Below are 18,229 nucleotides of genomic sequence, written 5' to 3' on the forward strand. Positions count from 1 at the left end.
AGGCAGGTACAGGACTGGTCCCTATTATGTATCTTAGTGCATTGACCAGATGAGTTGAAATGACCCTATGCTATTTGGACACTTCTCCAGGGAGATAATCCCAGAGTTTGTCAGTCCCATTTACTGACAAACGTCTCCTGAATTTCAGCCTAAAGTTTTCTCTTCTCTGGTTTCATCCTGTTCCTCCCAGATGCCTGCTTTGAGCTCTGTTTAAAAAAAAAAAAAAAAAAAAAAACCTTCCCTCCTTAGCATTTGCATCTAGGTTAGATCCATGTCAGCCAGTGGGGGCCAGGGTGTCCTGAAACTCAGGTTGGGGTAAGTTTTTTCTGTGCTGCTACAGGGGGCAGGAGAGAATGGGTAAGGAAAGTAAGGAAACGTTAAAAAAGGGATAGAGGATAAGACAGAGAATATCTTTTTGCCGCTATATTAATCCATGTTATGCCCACATCTTGAATACTGTGTACAGATGTGGTCACTTCATCTCAATATCTTGGCATATTGGTTCAGAAAAGAGCAACAAAAATGAGGAGGAGTTTGGAACAGGTGCCATATGAGGAGAGATTAAAAAGACTTGGACTTTTCACCTTACAAAAGAGGAGACTAAGGGGGGATAGGATAGAGGTCTATAAAATCATGACAGGTATGGAGAAAGTGAATAAGGAAAAGTTATTTACTTGTTCCCATAACATACGAACTAGGGGTGACCAAATGAAATTAATAGGTAACAGGCTAAAAACAAAAAAAGGAAGTTTTTCTTCATGCAGCGCACAGCCAACCTGTAGAACTCCTTGCCAGAGGATGTTGTGAAGACCAGGGTTCAAAAAAGAACTAGATAGATTCATGGAGGTTAGGTCCATCAATACTAATTAGCCAGGGTGGGTTGGAATGGTGTCCCTAGTCTTTGTTTGTCAGATGTTGGGAGTGGATGACAGGCGATCACTAGATGATTACCTGTTGTGTTCACTCCCTCTGGGGTACCTGGCATTAGCCACTGTCAGAAGACAGGATATTGGGCTAGATGGACCTTTAGTCTGACCCAGTGTGGCCCTTCTTATGTTCTTCTGTTTTGTTCTTATGTCAGCTGGATGGCCCAGAGTGACATCCTCTGACAGCATGATTCCCTGTTTGTTGAGATGAACTGGACACATCAGTCATTCTCAGCTCTGCCTCATGTGGAAATGGAAACCTGACCGCATCCCAGGTGTGACTAGTCTCTCACTTCCACCATGGCACCCCTTTAGAGTCAGCGGGTGGCTCAAATGCAGTCATCAGAATTCAACTGATTAATGGGGACAGAAAGTCCATCCAGGGCAACAGCCGGGGAATTAGCCCCCATGCGCCACACACCAGCATGTGTCAGGGGCAGCTGAAGAGGGATGAGGAGGGACTTGCCGCAGGGTGGGGGACGGGACTCCTCTTTCCTGGTACTGGATACAGGGAGAGACCTGCAGCTGAGAACAGGCGGTTGATCTGCACCTCCCTACCAGCTTTTTTCCTGGTGCTCATGTGCCTCCTGCAGACCCCCCTCCAGGCACCTTCCAGAAGCTGCACCCTATGGCCCTATGGCCGGTGCAGCTGTAAGAGCCGTCTTCTGAGAGCCCCGGCAGAGCTGCTGCATTTGAGCAGGGCAGTCTCCGCACCCCAGGTTATTAAACACTGAACCCCGTGATGCACACAGCACACACAATCACACGACTGGAAGGGACCTCGGGAGATCTTCTAGCCAAGTCCCCTGCCCTCCCGGCAGGACCAAAGTACCACCAAGATCATCCCTGCCAGGTGTCTGTCTCACCTGCTCTTAAATATCTCCAGCGATAGAGATCCCACAAAGGATTTTGTTCCCGTGCTTAATCACCCTGACTGGAAGCTTTTCCCAATGTTGATCCTAAATTGCTTTCCCTATAATTGAAGCCCATTGCTTCTTGTCCTATCCTCGGAGGTTAGCAAGAACAATTTTTTTCCCTCCTCCTTGTAACAATTTTTTATGCACTTGGCAACTTCTATCATGTTTCCTCTCATCCGTCTTGTTGCCAGACTTAAAACAAAGTCTTTTTTTTACAGTCTTTCTTCATAGCTCATGTTTTCTAGATCTTTAATCATTTTTGTTGTGCTTCTCTGGCCTTTTTCCAGTTTCTCCACCTCTTTCCTCAAACACAGCACCCAGAACTGGACACAGTGCTCCAGTAGAGAGGAAGAATTTCTTGGAGTAGAAAAGAAGAATTCCTTCTCACGTCTTGCTTACAAGACTCTTGCAAATATATCCCAGAATGATGTTCCCATCATACACTGTGGACTCATTTAACCTGTGGTCCACTGTAAGCCCAGAACTCTTTCCACAATACTCCTTCCTTGACAAGTATCAGAGGGGTAGCTGTGTTAGTCTGAATCTGCATAAACAACAAGAAATCCCATGGCACCTTATAGACTAACCAACTTATTGGAGCATAAGCTTTCGTGGGCAATGACCCACTTCATCAGATGCATGTCACTGTTGACAGTCATTTCCAATTTTGCATATGTGAACTGATTGTTTCTTCCTAAGTGGAGTCCTTTGTGTTTGTCTTTACTTTCATCCAAGTTACCCCAGACTACTTCTCCAGTTTGAACAGATCATTTTTAATATTAGTTCTATCCTCCAAAGCACTTGCAACCCCTCTCACCTTGGAATCATCTGCAAACGTTAGAAATGCACCCTCTATGACATCATCAAAATCACTGATGAAGATACTCAATAGATAGGGTTACCAGATGGTTTAAAAAAAATACCAGACATACTTGATCTCAGATCGGCAGGGGAGAGGGGTGACCGGCCTGTGAGGGGAGCGGAGCTGGCGGGGGGGATCAGGGAGGTGGGAGGGGGACCAGCCGGCTGGAAGTAGGGCTGGCTGGTAGGGGGTCAGGAGGAGTGGGGCTGGCAGGGGGAGTTTGGAGTGGGGGGGGACCAGCCGACTGGAAGCAGGGCTGGCCGGGAGGGGATTGGAGGGAGTGGGACTGGCTGGCAGAGGGAAGAGGAAGCAGGGAGGAGGCTGCCAGGAACACGGTGCCTGACAGGCATGGGGAAGCACAAGCCCTTTAAATAGAAGCAGGTAGAAGGCCTCCTGCAGCTCCGGCTCCCAGGCAATGTGCTAAGGGGCAGGGCCTGGTTACAAAGACCTAAGCGGGCCCAAGCCGGAAAAAAGTGGCAGCCATGTTCATGCAAATGCCGCAGGGAAAATTTAAATCCCCGGGGCATTTGCAATTCCGAAGTGTCTCATTAGCATCCCTTTTCCAGAAAAGGGTGCCAATGTAGACACAGCCTAGGGGTCACCAAGTCAGCAGGTTTAAAACAAACAAAAGGAAGTTTTTCTTCACATAGCACACAGTTAATCTGTGGAACTCCTTGCCAGAGGATGTTGTGAAGACCAGGAATATAACTGGTTCAAGATAAATTAAAGATATTAACACACTATAAATCCAGTTTCCTATGCCTTTGACATTCACATTTCTCATCAATAGCTATGAGTGGGACAAATCCAGCCTTCTCAATCAACTTCATTATCCAGGACCCAACTGTTTGTGCTAATATACAGGGCTTGACAAACCACAGTGAAATCCACTCGCCAGCCCCGCACTGAGCATGCACGCATTGCCGGTGAATGGGGCGACCGGCTGAAATCTATTCACCATGGACAAGCAGATAAACAGATATGTCGAGCCCTGCTAATATACATATATATATATCTTGGATTCTGTACTTCCACTCCAACTCATCTGAAGAAGTGGAAAGCTCATGATCCTATATCTTTGTTAGCCTCTGAGGTGCCACAGGACTACTCATTTTTAAAGTTACAGACTAACACGGAAACCCCTCTGAGACTTCCTGGAGGTGAGGTCCATCCATGGCTATTAGCCAAGATGGGCAGGGATGGTGTCCCTTGCCTCTGTTTGTCAGAAGCTGGGAATGGGCAGTAGGGAAGCGATCACTGGATGGCTCCCTGTTCTGTTCATTCCCTCTGGGGCACCTGGCATTGGCCACTGTTGGCAGACGAGACACTGGCTTGATGGACCTACCGTCTTACTCGGTATGGTCGTTCTTATGCTTTCTGCAGCAGGGGCCATGCAAACGGCTTTGGACATTTGTTCAGCTTGAAGCATGTGGTATAGTCGACCCTTAAGTTCTGATTTTCTCTTTAATGGCAGGAGCTGCTTCCTTGGGCAGAAGCCGGGTGGAGCTGCTTGAACTCAGCACAGGTAGGAGGAGAAGCGGGGCAGGGGGAGAAGGGAGCGGCTGCCTCCCTCAGCCAGTAGGGGTAATGGGGTTAAGAGCAGAGTGAGCCAAGGAGGAGGCAGGGAAGCTGAGGGGAAGCTGAACTCAGGTCATCCGAGAACATGCCCCCTCGCCCCAGCAACCTCCTCCCCCCCAAATGCTGACCCAGCTAGGAAGCCTGGTACCAGCAAGTCCAGCACCAGCCCAAACCCCAGTGCTGGGGGATGAGCAGGACTGTTATGAGCACGCCCCAGGCACTGTTCACAGGGCCCAGAGCCCTGCTTGGGAATGAGTCTAAGGCGGGTCTGCCCTAGAGGTTTCTCCAGCATCCCCCTGGCTATATTTTAGTCCAAGGGCGGGGAAACCTTTCTGGTTCAGGAGCCACTGCCCCACCGAAAATTGGCCGGGAGCTGCACACAAGTGAGAAGCACCAAAAAAAACACCCCCCCCCCGCAACCCTCACTGACGTGGCCCCTGACTAAGGAGACAGACGCTCCCCACGTTCCCCCCGCACCTCAGAGCCTAGTGGGGCCCAGGCTGGTCGATTCTGTGTGTTGCGGCCAGGGCGGCCTTATGACTTTCGTGGGCCCTAGGCACTTTTGCCTTCGTGGAACTCTCCCACCATACTACTATCAATATTAAAAATTATTTTTGATATAATTTTACATACTTCCACTTTTTTTTTTCTGTTTTAGGCAAAATGTAATAGATTTTCGTGGGCCCTCAAAATTCCTGATGTGAGAAAAAAATTAAAACATTTTCTTTGACCCTAAAAGTTCATTTTTTGTCTTCTGATTTTAAAAGAAATGAAAACATTTTTGTGGGCCCCTAAAAGTATCGTGGGCCCTACGCACTGTGCCTACTGGATAAGTCGGCCCTGGTTGCGGCCCCATGGCAGGGCAGGGGGAAGAGGATTAGAGCACCAATGCGGGCTTCCCAATGCTGGGCAGGAACCCTGAGTCTTGGGGGCCGGATCTGTGCAAGCTGGGGGCCGCATCCAGCCCCCAGGCCCAGAGGCATATTGAGGGTGTTATATACCCGGAGACAAAAGCAAAATTTGTGCCCCCCACCCTGGCCACTACCACGCAGCAGGGCCCCGAACCTGGCACACGGCTCAGCCCCACTCTAGGAGGAGGTGGGGGAAGCTTGTACCGCGTCTTCTCTCAATCCCTCCAGTATGGGGCCGGGCCCCCGCACGCACTAACCCGCCAGTGGAGATGGAGGAGGGTCAGGCTGGGGATGGAGAGGCAGAGAGGAGGCTCCAGCCGGTAGGGTTGCCAGATGGTTGCAACAAACATACCGGACACACTTGACACGACATCACGATCGACATGACATCTGAGTTAGAAAATACCGGGCATTTCCATTGTCTCATTTCTATGTTCTCAATTTGTTTCCCGGACAGAAAGCTCAAATACTGGACTTTCGGGTTCAAAACCGGACACCTGGCAACCCTACCAGCCGGCGGAGGAGGAGCAGGCGAGCTGAGGGATGACAGGGGGAACGAAGAAGGACTAAATTGGCAGCCTCCTAGCTTGGTGCCCGGGGGCAACTGCCTCTCCTACCCTCTCGCTATGCCACTGCCCGGTCCTTAGGTTCCCCATCCCTGTTTCAGTCCATGGTTGAATCAACCTCACTGGGCCTCCCTTCCCTGGCTCATCGTGCCGTTGCTCGTAGGCCATGTGAGCTCCGGTCAGCACCACTAGGCCCCAGAAGCCTGTCATGGCTGCCGCCAACCTGACTCCTTCGAACCCAGCCACGTTCCAGCTGCTGGGCATCCCCGGGTTGGAAGCCGCTCACCTCTGGATCTCGGTGCCCGTGTGCACCATGTACGTGGTGATCATCGTCGGGAACTGCACCATTCTCCTCGTCGTGGCCACGGAGCCGGCCCTGCACCGGCCCATGTGCTACTTCCTCTGCATGCTGGCCGCCATCGACCTGGGCGCCACCACCTGCACCCTGCCCAAACTGCTCTGCATCTTCTGGTTTCAGGCCCGGGAGATCGACGCCGGGGCCTGCCTGGCCCAGATGTTCTTCATTCACTCCCTTTCCATGATGGAGTCGGCCGTGCTGCTGGCCATGGCCCTGGATCGCTACGTGGCCATCTGTGCTCCCTTGCGGTACAGCGCCGTCTTCACCAGCCCGCTGGTCGCCAAGTTGTGCGTGGCCGCCGTGGCCCGGGGGACTCTGCTCATGAGCCCCTGCCCCTTTCTGGTGAAGAGGCTGTCCTTCTGCCGGACCAGCGTCATCCCGCACACGTACTGCGAGCACATGGCGGTGGTGAAGCTGGCCTGTGGAGACACAAGCGTGAATCAGGCCTATGGCCTTAGTGCCGCCTTGCTGGTCATTGGCGGGGACCTGCTGTTCATCGGCCTGTCCTATGTTCTGATTGTCCGGGCCGTCCTGCGCCTCTCGTCCCGGCAAGCCCGGCTCAAGGCGTTTGGGACCTGCAGCTCCCACGTCTGTGTCATCCTGATCTCCTACAGCCCCGCCCTCTTCTCCTTCTTCACCCACCGCTTCGGCCAGCGCGTGGCTCCCCACATCCACATCATCCTGGCCAACCTCTACCTCCTCTTCCCGCCCATGCTCAACCCCATTGTGTATGGGGTGAGGACCAGAGAGATCCGGGAGCGGGTGCTCAGGGTGATCCTGCGGGTCGCAGGTACCTCCAAACCTAGGCCCAACTCGGGCTCCCTCCTCCAAAAGCCACCCGGCCAGCTCTCCCCAGCAGAGCTTCCTTTGCACTTAGTGTCCCCTCCCGCGGGCCTCATCTCAGCGTCTGTAAAGCAACAATCTCCTACAGCTCCCTGCTAGATTTCACCACTCAGGAGGGCTCCAGATCCCAGCGCCGAGGCCTGTTCTCCTGGTGCTGCAGAGAGTGAGCCTGCCAGGGACTGCACAGGAGAAATCACTGCCTCCAATTCCCACCCTGACCCCGAAACAGCCCCAGGGCCATAGGTATATCGAGTTTAAAAGACTGGGACTTTTCAGCTTAGAAAAGGGGTGGCTAAGGGGGGATACGATAGAGGTCTATACAATCATGACAGGTATGGAGAAAGTGAATAAGGAAAAGTTATTTACTTGTTTCCATAACACAAAAATTAGGGGTCACCAAATGAAATGAATAGGCTGCAGGTTAAAAAAAACCAGGACGTTTTTCTTCACACTGCGCACAGCCAACCTGTGGAACTCCTTGCTAGAGGATGTTGTGAAGACCAGGACTTTAACAGGGTTCAAAAAAGAACTAGGTACATTCATGGTGGTTAGGTCCATCAATACTTATTTACCAGGATGGGTAGGAATGGTGTCCCTAGCTTCTGTTTGTCAGAGGCTGGAAATGGATGAGAGGAGAGGGATCGATTGATGATTCCCTGTTCCGTTCACTCCCTCTGAGGCACCTGGTATAGGCCTGTGTCAGCAGACAGGACACTGGGCTAGGTGGACATTTGGTCTCACCAGTGGGGCTGTTCTTATGTTCACAGCATGGAGAATTGTATCTGGGAAAGCAGTGACTGGAAAGGACATATGTCGGTGTGGCCGAAAACTCGACACGAGCTTCCCATCTGCTGCCGTGGTAAAGCACGTGGGGACCTTGAGGTGTATGAATCACAGCAGGGAGATGATTTTTAGCTACTGCATCCACTTCCGGTGTCTATATTTAACAGGAATGGTAAAAAATTAGAGACAGATCAGAGCCATGCAGATGATGTGCCAACTGGAGACACGTCTCTATCAGTGAAAGACTTAAAGAGCACCACCTGCTTAGCTTAGGAAACACAGGTGATTTGATAAAAGCGTGAAAATATTTGCTTCAGGAGACAATCCATCTAGCAGAGCAAGGGCTGGAAGCTGAGCTGGGATAAATTCAAATTAGAAATAAGGCTCAAATTTTGAATAAGGAGGCACTTCACCATCACACCAGTCAACCAAGGGAGGCTTGGTGCATTCCCCAGAGCTTGATGTCTTCAAATCAAGACTTAGCTGCCTTCCTGGAAAATATGAGTAATTGGCCTTAATGCCAGGGGAGCTGAGTCAAATTCTGTGGCCTATGTGATACAGGAGATCAGACCAAAACTCCCATCACCATTTGTATATCAGTACAGTGCCCAGGGAAACTGAGGCGTGCATGCACACACAGAGGCTGCATCTAGACTGGCAAGTTTTTCTGCAAAAGCAACTGCTTTTGCAAAAAAAAAACTTGCCAATTGTCTACACAGGCCACTTGAATTTCCGCAAGAACACTGACTTCCTACTGTCTGAAATCAGTGCTTCTTGTGGAAACGCTATGCTGTTCCCGTTCGGGCAAATCTAGATGACCTTTCCCGCAAATGCTTTTAACGGAAAACTTTTCCGTTAAAAGCATTTGCGGAAAATCATGCCAGTCTAGATGTAGCCACATACTGTATTTTCCAGTGTATAAGACGACTTTTTATACTAAAAAACATCCCCCAAAAATCAGGGGTCGTCTTATACGCCGGGTATAAACATACCGTAGCTTCGGCTACATACAGAACGTCCCTATTATTACCTTTTAGCCCGCTGGATGTGCCCTAATACAGTACTGTAGCTTCGGCTACATACAGAACATCCCTGTGCTGATACCGTATGTACTGCGCTGAGCCAATCCCGGCAAGTGGTGTCAACTATTAATGCATACAAAGCCTGCTCGGATTGGCTGAGTCAGAGAGGCAGGCTATTACAACCTTTGCCAATCCGAGCAGGCTTTGTATGCATTAATAGAATACACCGCTTGCCGGGATTGGCTCAGTGCGGTACATACAGTATCAGCACAGGGACATTGCCTCGTCTTATACAGCGAGTATAGGCCAAAACCTATGTTTTAACTGGAAAATTAGGGGGTCGTCTTATACGCCCAGTCACCTTATACGCCGGAAAATACAGTAGTCTGCAGGACAGAACTCACATGCATCATAACACAGCAAATACAATCCCCACTTCCTCACAGACTGTCTCCTTTCGAATCCGAACCAAGTGCCTCCTGCTGTGAGGAGTTTTATCCATGGATCAGGTTGGGTGGACTTAAACATGATGTAGCAACCCAGCATGAATCCAATATTGGATATATTGGCATTGGAAAAGATTCAGAAAAGGGCAACAAAAATGATGAGGGATTTGGAACGGGTTCCATATGAAGAGAGATTAAAAAGACTTGGACTTCTCAGCTTAGAAAAGAGGAGACTAAGGTGGGGATATGACAGGTCTATAAAATCACGTGGAAAAAGCGAATAAGAAAAAGTTATTTACTTATTCCCACAATAAAAAAAAAATAGGGGTCACCAAATGAAATTAATAGGCAGCAGGTTTAGAACAAACCAAAGGAAGTTTTTCTTTACTCAGCTCAGTCAACCTGTGGAACTCCTTGCCAGAGGATGTGAAGGCTAGAACTTTAACAAGCTTAAAAAAAAGCTAGATTCATGGAGGTTAGGTCCATCAATGGCTATTAGCTAAGATAGATAGGAATAGTATCCCTAGCCTGTTTCTTTGGAGGTGGGTGACAGGAGAGGGATTACATGAAGATTACCTGTTGCGACCCCCCCCCCCCTCCCGGGCATCTGGTATCAGCCACTGTCAGCAGACAGGATACTGAACTCAATGGACCTTTGGTCTGACCTAGTATGACCATTCTTAGGAGGTTCTTATGGTTGTGTTATGAACATACAGCTCACTGTTGCAACTACTGTTATATATTTGCGACATCTTCTACAAAGGGCAGAGGAGAGAGGATCCCAGTTACCTGTTTACATAGGATGGAAGACAAGGAAGCAGCTGTTGAGGGCAGGGATATTGGATGCCTTAGCAGGGCAGATGGGTCTGCCGCACTGGGCAGAGAAGCCAGAGCCTACCTGGATAGAGGAAGGCTTTAGATATACTGTGCCTTGGGGCCCAGATGGTTTCCTGTGCTGCCTTCTGATGCCCACTAAACCCTCCTGTTTTACACTGGCTGAGATCCACTCTAAACCAGAGCAAATGCCCTGAGGGGGGCCTGCAACAAGAGACAGATGTGCCCAAGACTCAGAAATGTGGTTCCAGAAGGCAGAGGTGGCCTACCACCAAAACAGCAGTCGCCTGAGAAGGGATGTCACTTCTCATTTTAGTGCTTTACGTACATTGAATGCATTGTTGAACTGGCTCAGCAGCAAACAAAAACAAGCAACCAGCAGAGAAGTGGCAGCATGATGAGCTACCAGCAGGGTGGCGGTGGAGAGGTGAAACAAAAACCAGTAGGGCAGCACCAGAGAGCAGGTGGATGGCAAGTGACCAGTAGAGTGACCAGCCTCTAACCTCCCCCACACTCAGGATGGGAAATAAAATCCTTCTTAAACTGGAAATCCCAGACTCTTTACACTTTTTGTAGAGCACTGGTTCCAAACCCATGCTTGCTGCCCTTTTCTGAACCCTTTCCAATGCCAGTATATCTTAAGAGATGAAGCAAACACAACTGAATGCAGTACTTAAGATGGACATAGGATCTCCCTCAAGTGGTTAAAGTAGACTCAATCACTTTGTATGTATGATCAATACACACAGGAAAAAGTACTTTTTATTTATCGACATTAAAAATCATTTGCCATTTTGTTGCCCTATCTACTTTTGTGAGATCCCTTGCAAACCTGTCTGCTTTGGGCTTACTGTCTTGCAGAGTTTAGCATCTGCAAACTTTTGCCACCTCAGTGATTACCCCTTTCTCTGGGTCATTTATAAACAGTGAATCCAGTTGGCCCTAGTACAGATCCTTGGCAGGCATCACCAATTACCTCTACATTGCACCCACTCTTGGGGAAGGGCTCAAGTTGGCACCAGAGCCACAGGGTGGCTGTCCAGCTGCCCATGGGGCAGTGCTGCACAGCAAGTGGCTGTCCTATGTTCCTGGGCAGAAGCCAGGGCAGCTGCCCTCCATGCGGTCCTACTCAGAGCAATAGGGCAGCCATCATAGGGCCCTGACCCTAATTCTCAAACCATCACCAGCTTACCTTCCATATCCAAGGAAGGCGAATGCTGTTGCATGGCTGTGCTGATGAGGCACAGCAGGATTAAAATTGTGCGTGCCTGCACAAGTGTGCACCCTACAGGGAACTTAACACTCTGATGAGACTGTGTCCATGTAGCACTCTTGGGGTATGTCTAGACTACAGGGTTTTGTTGACAGAAATTTGTCGACAGATACTGTCGACAAAGAGCGTCTAGACTACATCCAGTTCTGTCGACAAAGCAAGCCACTTTGCTGACATAACAGTGTGGACGCAAAGGACAGTGTAGATACAATAACGCCTTCTATAGAGAGAACTCTGTCAACAAAAGGCGTTATTCCTCGTAGAATGAGGTTTACATACGTCGACAAAACTGCTGAGTTTTGTTGACGTTATGTCGACATAACTCACAAGTCAGTGTGGACACAGGTATAGTTTTTGTCGACAAAAGTCCACTTTTGTCGACAAAACCCTGTAGTCTAGACACACCCTTGGATATACCAGGACCTGGAGTAAGACAGCTACAGCCCTTTACACAGCATTCCCACTCACTTAAGATCACACACTGACCAGGTTCCTACAAAACTTTTATTCATCCTGATCATTCATTCATCGCCTTTAAAACTTCTGGAACTGCTTCTTGGTGCCAGCAGCCTTTGTGACCTTGAGGACGTTGAATCGGACTGTCTTGCTGAGGGGACGGCACTCCCCCACAGTCACAATATCGCCAATCTGGACATCCCTGGAAGAAAGCAAAGCAGCTTTGAGATCACTACATAAATGACAGATTCTTCACCAAAAACTTGTTCCTGCACACAACGGAAATGAAATGAAACGGAGCCAGACAACACTGAGAAGTAGCATTTAAGGCATCTCCTTAGGGATTTAAATATCAGTTAACTGAATCGGCAATTAACCTCATGAATTCTTATCCATCACTCAACTATTCTATAATCCCCAGGGGTGGGGCTAACAGCCAGTGCACTCCAGCCCCACTCTCAAGGAGCACTCCGCCACTCTACACTTCTGTCTCCGTATCAGAGGTACCAGCGTGGGGTCCCAGGTGGGAGCTACTCTGAGAAGGAAGCCAGTTTAAAAAGCCACCTCCCCTCACGTAGCAGCTGCTTGTTAGCCCACGCTGCTGCCTCTGATAAAGAAGCAGTGGCCTGTCTGGGAAGGGATCTGAGCTGCTGGACCCAGCACGAGCTGCAACTAATACACTTGAAATCCAGAGCTGCAATGGGGGTAGATCCCAAACCCAGCACAAGCCAAGACTGAGCCAGGCTGCTGGCTAAAATATATACTGGAGGTGGGGTGGAAGAGAGTGCTCGAGAGCAGAGATTACGTGTTTCCCATGCAATCCTCTCAGATACTTAGAGAAGCAAGCAAGAAAGAAGGTTTTTCTATCACCAAAATTTTGACCAAAGCACTTATCTAGGATCTGCCAGAGGCAAAATGAAAGTGATGTTAACCTACAGGACCTCCTCTCCCACTCTTTGCATATCACTTGAAAGGTTTCCTATACTTGGCACTAGTTTCTTCTTTCCACAGATCTCAAGGAGCTTAGAATATTTATGAAGCCTCATAATCCAGGCAGGCAGGCAACCATACTAGAGAGATACATAAAGAACAAAGATGAAATGACTTAAAACCACAGAGTCTGGCACAGCACCAAGAAGGGGAAGGAGGGGGTACAATCATTCCCTGCCTGAAGTCCTGCACAAAGGATTCCTCCCCAGAAAACTTGTAAAAATCTTTGACAGTCACTAACGAGACAAGTCACATGCACGCAGCCCAGTTATCAACTGCCCTACACATACTGGTTTGCCACTTGGCCAGAAAGTACCTGCACAGAGAAACATTCAAGACTAGGAGTAGCCAGACAAGGACCTGTTTTATGGTTCAGCATGGCCAGACTGGCATTCTCAGCAGTCCCCTTTCACCAACGGGGCTCTGAAGACCATCGTGAGTTTAGACATCATTACCACCAAACAGGTTCTTGGTCAAGAATGGCAAAAGCACCACTCATGTGGTTTCACAGTGTTGACTCACTTCCTTAAGTGCAGCGTTCAGCTACAATTCTGGATATTTCATATGCTTCTTTGACCTAAACAGCTTTCTAGTTGGGATGCAACAGGACAGCATTTAGCACTTACATACTCTAACAAGACAGGCAATTCTCATTCTACACATAGAAAAAGGGAGGTGGAAGGTAACAGCTCACCTGTAGTCACAGTCCATATCAAAACAGATTAATACAAATACCCTGACTCATCAATTTGTGCTTATTGCATTCTGGGGCCTGCAGACTACATGGTTCCTATCTGGGATATCACATGGTATTGACCAAATGTACTGCCTGATCAATACTTAGCTCTTCCCTTCAAATCACTGCTAGGCAGTTGCCCCCCGCACTACTCCTCTGTTCACCTGAAGCAGGGGGAGAGGTGCACCGACATGTTCTTGTGGCGTTTCTCAAAACGGTTGTACTTGCGGATATAATGTAAATAATCCCTGCGGATGACGATAGTACGCTGCATCTTCATCTTGGTAACCACACCTGCGGAATAAAAGGGGGAAGGGAAATACTTAGTCTTAGTTGTGATGTTTAAGCAGAAGCCAGCATTTCACTGAGGCCTGGTTACTCCAGTCTAGTTGCTACCCACTCTAGTGGGGATGCATTCTGGTTTAACTGTTCTATGCCAGTATACTTTTCCTTTCCGCCACTCGCACTGGCTGCAAACAGTGATCTGCGGCCCACAAGAGCGGCACTCATCCAATACCTGCAGAGGTACAGGTAGAGAGGTGGAGGCCCACAGGCCAAAATCTGCCCAGCCCTACACTAGGGGTGTGAAGGACTAGTCACTCCCTCATGCCTTACTACCTCTATCAGAAGGGGGGGCATGGCAAAGAGGAGTGGGTACTTTAAAGCAGCACCCCTGCTTGGAGTCTAGGGCCAGACCCTGGGATCCACCCAGCACTGCCACTTTGAAACACCGTGTGCAGCCCAGGACCAGCTAGGGGTGTCCCCCCAGCTGCTCATGGTGTTTCAAAGCAGCAGCATGGTGTGGAGCCCAAGATCAGCTGGGGACTGCTTACCCCAGGCTCCAGGTGGTGCTTTTGCCTTTGAAGAGTACCAAGAGGACTGTTGCTACACTTCAAAGGCAGAGGTGCCCCATTGTTTAATTGACTAAACGCAAAACACACTGGACTATTTGATTAGTTATTTATTCGATATTTAACATGCTTACCCTGGTATCGCTTTGGGCAACACCACCAAGCGTGCAGATGCTACCTGCATTTCTAAAAACAAGATGGCCCCAATGTAAGGGCGACAATGCTATACAGCAGTAGTCCCCAACATTTTAGGGCTGCCAGGCGACCAGGGGCAGGGCCGCACATGCACCATGCACCCGGGGGCGGGGCCTTGCACGCGCCCAGGGCACAAGAATGGCTTGGGCCGACCCTGATCACTCGACGGGCGCACATAAATGTCCTGGCAGGCGCTACAGCACCTACAGGCAGCGTGTTGGGGACCAAGAATACAGGACACCAAGGAGGAGCCTGCCACCACCAGGGGCTTTAGCCCAAGTGGAAGAAGGGCTGCTGGTGCTTGAGGCTTCAGCTCTCCAGGAGTTAGGGAAGTAACCGCTGGCACTCAGGGCTCCAGCGGCTGAAGCGCTGAGTGCCAATGGCTCTGTGCCCACCCTGAGCCCTTTGGCGGAGATGAAGTTCACCCCTGCAGGATGCAGAGGGGGAGGGGACCCACAGGTGCTTGGGTCTTCAGTAATTGAAGCCCTGAGCACTGGCTTCCCCGGCCCTTGCAGGGGAACTACAGGACAATGTCCCTTTTCTAACATAAGCAGGAAGGAGACCTTAAATAAGAGACTGCCCCGGTAAAAATGGGACAGATGGTCACCCTACCTACAGTTGGGGTCTACAGATGGTAGACCTACACTAAGTCAAAAGAGCTCTACTTCACCATAAAGAACTTCTAAGATAAGCAAAAGCAGCTCTGTCCATAGATCAGTCCTGCACTTGTCTCCTGGGTCCTTGGGCCAGGCATCAGCAAAGCCATTTGGCAGTGTCGTCATAGTCCCTTCACCATGAGACTTGGAAGACCATCGTGAGAATAGCATCATTTGCAGCTCAGGACCACAGCAGTAGTGAAAAGGGTTGATGATAGGTAGTGTGCCGCACTTTAAAGGTAAACTGCTGGAACTGCTACATGCTGGGATCTCCAGTTCCATCAGGCTGAGAGTCAAGGACATGTGTAATCTGCTCTGGTCTATGCACATTCCAAACAATCCCATTTTCCAATAATCTCATATGCCCACACTGTTTAATCACTGGATCCAGACCCTACAACAGCACTACACGCAGGACTGCACAGACCATTCCCTTCAGGCTTTGAAATGCATCCAAAATAACAATTTTTCTTTAACAGAAGCATTTCTTAGACCTTACCTGACAGGATACGACCACGGATAGAGACATTGCCAGTGAAAGGGCACTTCTTGTCAATGTAAGTTCCCTCAATGGCCTGAAAACAGAGAAGCCTGACATCAGCTAAAGAGAGCTAAAGAGTTAACATCTGCTGCAGAAATCTACCATCAATGAAAGCTTGTTGCACTGGGTGGCTACAACAAAGAAGGACATCACCTTCTTTACTCCTGTCTGTAGGAACTGACATCAGCAAGGCCTTTGGCAACTCTCGTCAAAGTCCACTCACTCTTGGGACTTGGAAGACCATCGTGAGAAGAGACATCACATGTCAGCAAGGAAAAGAATCCCCCTAAGGTTCACAGAAATTGCCTTTCCTAACCTCCTGGCTTATTCACTAGCTGCTAACATGCTATTCTCCTGGCTTATTCACTAGCTGCTAACATGCAATTCTCCTGGCTTATTCACTAGCTGCTAACATGCTATTCTCCTGGCTTATTCACTAGCTGCTAACATGCTATTCTCCTGGCTTATTCACTAGCTGCTAACATGCTATTCTCCTGGCTTATTCACTAGCTGCTAACATGCTATTCTCCTGGCTTATTCACTAGCTGCTAACATGCTATTCTCCTGGCTTATTCACTAGCTGCTAACATGCTATTTTCACAGAACTATAGTGACCACTGACACAGAAAAACATGTTAAAGGGCTTAACACACGTATCTCAAACCCTCCATCTCCCTCCCGCCTCCCGTTTGAAGGGAAATGAAAGAACCCCTGAAAAGCAATGGCAAGCCAGAGTCAGGAACAGCTGTGGCTCGGGTGGCAGACTCACACACAGACCATACCTCTTTGGGGGTTTTGAAGCCCAGGCCAATGTTCTTGTAGTAGCGGGGGAGTTTCTCCTTGCCTCCCTCCCCCAGAAGCACCCGCTTCTTGTTCTGGAAGATGGTGGGCTGTTTCTGATAGGCCCTCTCCGTCTGTGGGGCGGGAGAAGGGAAGATCCAGAAGCCACCCACAGGACGCGCCGTGCAGCGGGACCCCGCGGGGCGAGTCTGGCCGAGCGCTGCGCGCGCCGGGCCGGGCCCCCGCAGCCGCCGCACGTGCGCGCGGGCAGACCCCCCCCCCGTATCCAGGCAACCGCGTTGGGGGAGGGGCGGTACCGACACCCCGCAGTGCGAGCGCCCCACGCGCAGGGGATGCGGAGCCCGGGCTCGGCTCCAAGGCCCCCCCCCACCGAGGGGGCAGGGACCGGGCCCGGGTCCACCGCGGCTCGCACCCCCCTCCCCGGCCCGCGCCGACTGGCCCCGCTACGAGCCTACGGGCGGCGCACGGGCCCCCCCCCACCCAGCCCGCCGCCCCCAGGCGCGGAGCGCGGACCTGCGTGTCCGCCATCTTGAGCAGCGCGAGGCAAAAGAGGCTGCGGCAGCGACGCCGGGCCGCTTATCCGCCGCACGCCGGAAGTGACCTCACTCCGCACGGAGAGGGGGGGGGGAGAGCGGCGGGGTGTTCCCTACGCTCGTGGGGCGGGGCTGGCCGCCAGAGTGGCGTGGCGCTCGGAGCCCCGCCCCTCGGCGTGCGCGGGCGGCCACAGGCGTGCGGCGATTGGCCCGAGCCTCGGGCCGGCCGGCAGCCATCGCTCTGTGGGGATGGGCCCCGCCCCCCGGCAGCCATCGCTCTGTGGGGATGGGCCCCGCCCCTCCTGGCAGCCATCGCTCTGTGGGGATAAGCCCCGCCCCCCGGCAGCCATCATAGACTCATAGACTCATAGACTTTAAGGTCAGAAGGGACCATTATGATCATCTAGTCTGACCCCCTGCACAGTGCAGGCCACAGAATCTCGCCCACCCCTCTTAGAATAATCCTCTCACCTATGTCTCAGATATTGAAGCCTTCCAATACTTTGAAGGCCCCAACATGCAGAGAGTCCTTCAGCTGTGATCTGTGCCCAATGCTACAGAGGAAGGCGAAAAACCTCCAGGGCCTCTGCCAATCTACCCTGGAGGAAAATTCCTTCCTGACCCCAAATATGGCGATCAGCTAAACCCTGAGCATGTGGGCAAGACGCACCAGCCAGACACCCAGAAAGTTCCCTATAGCAACTCCTATCATCCCTCCATTGACCTATTTCCAACTGGAAATGAATGGTCAATTAGTTACCAAGATCATGTTATTTCATCCAACCATCCCCTTATCATAGAATCAGAACTGGAAGAGACCTCAGAAGGTCGTCAAGTCCAGCCCTCCGCTCTAGGCAGGACCAATCCCATCTAAATCAACCCGGCCAGGGCTTTGTCAAGCCGAGACTTAAACACCTCTAGGGATGGAGACTCCACTACTTCCCTAGGTAACCCATTCCAATGCTTCACTACCCTCCTAGTAAAATAGTTTTTCCTAATATCCAATCTGGACCTCTCCCACCACAACTTGAGACCATTGCTCCTTGTTCTGCCATCTGTCACTACTGAGAACAGCCTCTCTCCATCCTCTTTGGAACCTCCCTTCAGGAAGTTGAAGGCTGCTATCAAGTCCCCCCTCACTCTTCGCTTCT

At 50.5% G+C, this 18,229-nt stretch overlaps 2 protein-coding genes and 3 non-coding genes across 5 annotated transcripts; 1 reads left to right on the forward strand and 4 right to left on the reverse strand.

Annotated features, from left to right (window-relative positions):
- The first annotated feature begins 5,959 nt into the window (after positions 1-5,959).
- Positions 5,960-7,060, forward strand: LOC102447369 (olfactory receptor 52P1-like). Its single transcript, XM_014572101.3, has one exon. It carries the CDS (start codon positions 5,969-5,971, stop codon positions 7,058-7,060), a length of 1,092 nt encoding a protein of 363 aa, XP_014427587.3. The 5' UTR covers positions 5,960-5,968.
- A 4,745-nt stretch (positions 7,061-11,805) lies between these two features.
- RPS11 (ribosomal protein S11) lies at positions 11,806-17,218 on the reverse strand. The gene is made up of 5 exons (XM_075919702.2): positions 17,059-17,218; positions 16,527-16,658; positions 15,703-15,778; positions 13,666-13,795; positions 11,806-11,977 (listed from the first exon to the last, which is right to left on the reverse strand). Exons 1-5 carry the CDS (start codon positions 17,071-17,073, stop codon positions 11,854-11,856), a joined length of 477 nt encoding a protein of 158 aa, XP_075775817.1. The 5' UTR covers positions 17,074-17,218; the 3' UTR covers positions 11,806-11,853.
- On the reverse strand, positions 13,129-13,222 carry LOC112545370 (small nucleolar RNA SNORD35). The gene has a single exon (XR_003088844.1). It is a non-coding gene; the product is annotated as a small nucleolar RNA SNORD35 (small nucleolar RNA).
- On the reverse strand, positions 15,292-15,382 carry LOC112545379 (small nucleolar RNA SNORD35). The gene has a single exon (XR_003088855.1). It is a non-coding gene; the product is annotated as a small nucleolar RNA SNORD35 (small nucleolar RNA).
- LOC112545388 (small nucleolar RNA SNORD35) lies at positions 15,919-16,011 on the reverse strand. Its single transcript, XR_003088862.3, has one exon. It is a non-coding gene; the product is annotated as a small nucleolar RNA SNORD35 (small nucleolar RNA).
- Positions 17,219-18,229: the final 1,011 nt, after the last annotated feature.

Source organism: Pelodiscus sinensis, chromosome 1, assembly GCF_052426305.1.
Source record: "Pelodiscus sinensis isolate ZL-2025 chromosome 1, ASM5242630v1, whole genome shotgun sequence".
In the NCBI taxonomy this organism is placed as follows: Eukaryota; Metazoa; Chordata; order Testudines; family Trionychidae; genus Pelodiscus; species Pelodiscus sinensis.